The sequence below is a fragment of the Stegastes partitus genome, unplaced genomic scaffold, assembly GCF_000690725.1.
Source record: "Stegastes partitus isolate 25-593 unplaced genomic scaffold, Stegastes_partitus-1.0.2 Scaffold341, whole genome shotgun sequence".
In the NCBI taxonomy this organism is placed as follows: domain Eukaryota; kingdom Metazoa; phylum Chordata; class Actinopteri; family Pomacentridae; genus Stegastes; species Stegastes partitus.
Genome location: NW_007578072.1, coordinates 267,698 through 272,216, shown reverse-complemented (window position 1 = coordinate 272,216; position 4,519 = coordinate 267,698). Strand labels below are relative to the sequence as shown.

General features: G+C 41.6%; 1 protein-coding gene across 1 annotated transcript in view; it reads right to left on the bottom strand.

The window, feature by feature from the left end:
- Positions 1-428: 428 nt before the first annotated feature.
- hsd17b3 (hydroxysteroid (17-beta) dehydrogenase 3) overlaps positions 429-4,519 on the bottom strand; it is a 15,200-nt gene continuing 11,109 nt past the window's right edge. Inside the window, exons 2-11 of the mRNA XM_008284048.1 lie at positions 3,450-3,496; positions 3,128-3,203; positions 2,935-3,042; positions 2,725-2,792; positions 2,089-2,133; positions 1,784-1,818; positions 1,566-1,647; positions 1,422-1,487; positions 1,143-1,292; positions 429-1,038 (exon numbers count right to left, since the gene is read on the bottom strand). Of these exons, the coding sequence (XP_008282270.1) occupies positions 892-1,038; positions 1,143-1,292; positions 1,422-1,487; positions 1,566-1,647; positions 1,784-1,818; positions 2,089-2,133; positions 2,725-2,792; positions 2,935-3,042; positions 3,128-3,203; positions 3,450-3,496 (824 nt within the window). The 3' untranslated portion in view covers positions 429-891. The remainder of the gene's footprint in view (positions 1,039-1,142; positions 1,293-1,421; positions 1,488-1,565; positions 1,648-1,783; positions 1,819-2,088; positions 2,134-2,724; positions 2,793-2,934; positions 3,043-3,127; positions 3,204-3,449; positions 3,497-4,519) is intronic.

Here is a 4,519-nt window from a genome sequence, read left to right as displayed (position 1 = left end):
TGCTTATATTGAGTCCAAGGATGTGATGTTAATGTGAAGGACATCTGAACATAAACTGTTTTACGGCATTTGATGCCTCAGAGATGCACTGGGAGACAAGCATGTAGGTTTGGATAGAGGCTTTATTTATTTATCTGTGCAATGGGGTCGATGAAATATCAAGACATGATTGGACTTCTGCTACAAATTTTCTTTTGGAAGGAAAGCAGCACAATGGCTTACATTTCCTACTTATTTTGAATAAAAATATAATCAGGGAACTATGAAGGAATGTACACAATGTCACATCTTATGGAGAAGTTGAACCTCTGGATTAAGAGAAAATTGCACTTAACTGTGTCCAGTTGCTTGTGTGAATGTCACTAAAGTATATTTGGAATAAAACAGAGGATAAAGACTGAGCCATGATTGTTGAACATGTTTTTTAATAAGATAAAAAAAACAGACATCCAACCATCCATTCCATCCATTAGCTATACCCGCTTTATCCTGTAGAGGGTCGCTGTGAGCCGGAGTCCCAGCTCATGTTGGAAACCCTCCGGACAGGCTGCCAGTTCATCGCAGATACAAACAGACAACACTCACACTCACGCCTACAGTCAATTTAAAAATCACAGAGGTATCACTCCCTGTAAAAATCAAGAACAGAAAATGAAAGAATATAATTTATAAATGTGCTTTCCTGAAGGTAGTTTACCCAGAATGTTCCAAAAGCTGCAACCAGACCGTAGCCTACCTCTGCACACATAACAACACATATACACACTGTACATGATCACAACAGAACTTAACAAGTCGTCACATTTATCAGCTCCATAATTACAATTTTGTTTACAGTCGGGGAATGTTAGAATCAAATGTCTTCACGTTACTTTTGTTTCCCCCCCCCCCCTATTTATTTTCAAGGTTCTCAGAAGTTGCTCTTGATGCAGAGATTGATGCCATATTTGCCGTTTTCTTCTGGATATAGTCTTGCAGGCTGCTTTGCAAGCACTCGGAATAGATAACCTGTAGGGGAATAGTCAGCAGGAACCAGCCCTGCATCCACACACAAACACATCCACAACCCCAAGTCAGTCTCTTGTTGTGTTAATTGGCTTTTTTTTCTGTCATTATCATACGTTTGTGCCTGTAGGACTTACCAGGAGGGTGTGACAGACGCTGCCATTTGTTTTGTCTCCAGCTCGGAGGTACTGCAGGGAGCTCTTTACGAATTCTTTCGGCGACAGAGTCACTGTGTTAGTCGGTTGGTAACCTGCCATCCGAGTGGAGATCCCGAACGGAGCCACTGCCTGAGAAAACAGGAAAAAGGGGAGAAGAAGAAAGCTGTGGTAAGATGTGAAGAATAAAAGCTTTTATTCTTTAACATGTCATTCACTCCACCTGTGATTAAGAAAAAGGTGGGATGAGAATCAAAGTACCTGTATAATGATCCCTTTGTCTTTGTATTCAGCTTGCAAACACTGAGAAAATCTTTCCACAAACACCTGAAGGAACACAGATTAAAGTACGAGCGATCATTCAACAGAGAAGGACGAGAAGTGAAGTGATGATGCCGAACTCACCTTTGATGCAGAGTACAGGGTGTACAGAGGGAACGGAATCGAGGCGATTCCAGATGAAATATTCACAATCAACCCTTTTCCCCTGTAGAGGCAAAAAAAAAAAGACAGACAATCCAGTTGTGGTCTTGTTTTTGTGGCCTGATACTCAATTTATTCAGCATGTTATTGCTTTATCGCATTACACGTTACGTCTAATGAAAAAAACATGGGTAGGAAACCTGTTCGCCATGCCTGGGAGGATAATTCTGCACATCTGGAGACAAAATTAAATTAGGTTCAGATTGAAGACAAACAAAAGTGTTGACAGAGTAAATTTGTTCGAGAAGAAAACAAAGAATCTTCTACGCTGTCAGACCTGTTTAGATCGTTTTGATGAAGACAACATGAATGAATGTATTTAAGAAGCAAACCTGATGAACGTCTGACTGAAATGCTGCCTATAAGCGGACTAAACAACAAATGGTGTGCAGGATTCTTTTGTACCCTGTCACTGAGACTTTATGATGTCAGTGGTTTCTCTTACCTTGGCCATGGTTTTCACATTGCAGTTTATGACCTTTGTAATTGTCTGAAAGCAAACATAAACAGGATCTCATGTGTTATCTCTTCGCTGATATGGAAAAGAAAAGAGGGTTTAGTGTTAAGAACCCTGTGAGGATCAACACTTGGGTGATATGTGATGGTAAACTACCAATAAAACTCATTTATTAATTAGACAAATGGAGCAGTGCAAATAGAAACGATCTGCTGGTGAGTCAGCGAAGGTTTGTTGGCCTCGGGCTACGGAGCTGTTCAGTAGGTTTAACTTGTGCAAGCGCATGGGCATGCCAGTGCCTGTGAAAACACACATTGGGGATACAAATTGCAATCTGCCGCGAGGTTTTCCACTTTTCCACTGATCTACAGGTGGTGGTAACAGGTCAGGCTTTGCACTCATAAAGGCGGAGAAAACAAAGATAAGGCAGATCGCATGCAAGCGTGGATGAGCGCAATGCAGGATTCAAAATATCAAAAAGTTGTTCTGCAAAGAAGGGACTCATGCAGGAAGTGTGTTGGAGCTGAACTGACGCCCGACGTGTTTCTCGTGATTAAAAAAACTGAATGTGAAGATAACGTTTGTTTGTTTTGCAGGAAAACCTCCCAAGGAGGTGCCACTGACCTTGTCAAGCTCCTCACACTCCAAGAATTTGCAGGGGATGAAGCTGGGCAGCATGCCTACGTTGTTGACTGGGGTGAAGAAGAAAAAGATGCAGCTTCAGAGGTGGAAAGAAACTCTGCTGATACTACTATTCTAAATGTTCCCCTGTGTTTGGTGTCTATGGAAATTATGATCAAGACATTACTTGGAATGAACTGATAAATGTCTGACCTAAAACTCCAATGTTGAGGTCCTTAAGCTGAGTCTCAATGTCCTCGAAGACGTTTTCGTTTATGAAGTCCGTCGCGATCACTTTGACCTTCTGCCCTGTGGTTTCACCTGGGGAGGATGAAATGTATATTCTCACAGATGACAAACAGTTCATCTGTAAATGTCTGAGTCAGTTAAACATGCAAGTTTATACCTATTTCCTTGGCCACCTGATCCAGTGTTGCTTTGGTTCTGCTCATGATGACAACGTTCATTCCTTGCTCAGCCAGCTGAGGAGCAAAAAGTGTAGCAGTGGATAGAAAAAGACATAGCAGATTGTACAATAACGCCATAAACGCATAATGAACTGGGCAGGAAAGAACTTCAATCCTCGTTGCTCAGATCTCAAAATAACATCATAGTATCTAAACACATAGAAAGCTGTAATTTGTAACAAGTGTTCTGATTTTGAAAATGTACAGCATGGTTTGTCCTGCATGCAAACACAAGCAGTGCTATTGAAACACGTCACTTACTGCAAATGCGTACGCTCTTCCTACACCTTCTGACGCTCCGGTCACCACTGAAACAGAGATGCAGGAATCAGAGTTACAAATGACTTCCATCAGCTGTCACATTTTCCTGCAGTTTCCCCCTCTAAACACCGGAGGCACTGTGATTCGGAGCTGCTGCACCGCCTCATCCTCCTCTCAGCACTGTCAGGCAAACCGCAGGACAGTGTTTGTATTTGTACAACCAACCCATTCTGTTCTTACACACTGTGCTAAAACAGCATGTTCTCCAGTTCTGATAAAGAATTCAATGAGAAGAAACAGGAGCTGCTTGTTTCTGCATGACTCTCCCATGTCCTCCTTACCCTGATTACAAAGAGCACGGCCTCTTTTCTAAACCTTTTTTTTTAGATCTAAAGTGATGAACGTTTACATCTAAGTGGGGTTCTCGGGGGCTGAACTGGGATTTAAGATTAGGAAGAGCTTGTAAATGGGAAGCTGGAGGCTGATGTGTTGTTAGCAAAGTGATAAACCGAAGGAGTAACCTGAGACTGCCAAAAAACTGCTAAAAATGCAAGGAGGCATTCGGCATCCTTTCAATTTATCCAGTTCAACGAACAAACTGAATGCACCTTGCAAGTGTGTAAACACTCCTCTGTTTCTGACAAAATGAGAACAGTGTCAAAAGGCAAAGCTCAGATCTCCCAAGTCTTTGAATAAAACTAACATTCTCAGTCAGTTTAATGCACCACAAACAGACCAACAGGTTGTTTCTTGCATTGAGGAGTTTTTATTTTCCTTGTTGTTGTCTCGCTGTCATCACCTCCTCGAGGGCAGTGATTAATCCTGGCAAAAACCTTTGCCTCACCGTAGATTTTTTATTTTTTTTTCAACACGATTCAATACTTGTATATGCATAAACTATATACAGCTAACTCAAATGTTAAATTGCTATGCATGTCGAGATCTTCCATCACCAGCGTACAAAATATCGGAAGTTGTCAGTTAGAAGTTGTGGTAACTTTTGGAACAGGAGGTTCCACGTAATGCCCGGTTGCTTTGCCAACAGAAATTACATGTCACGGGCAGATTTT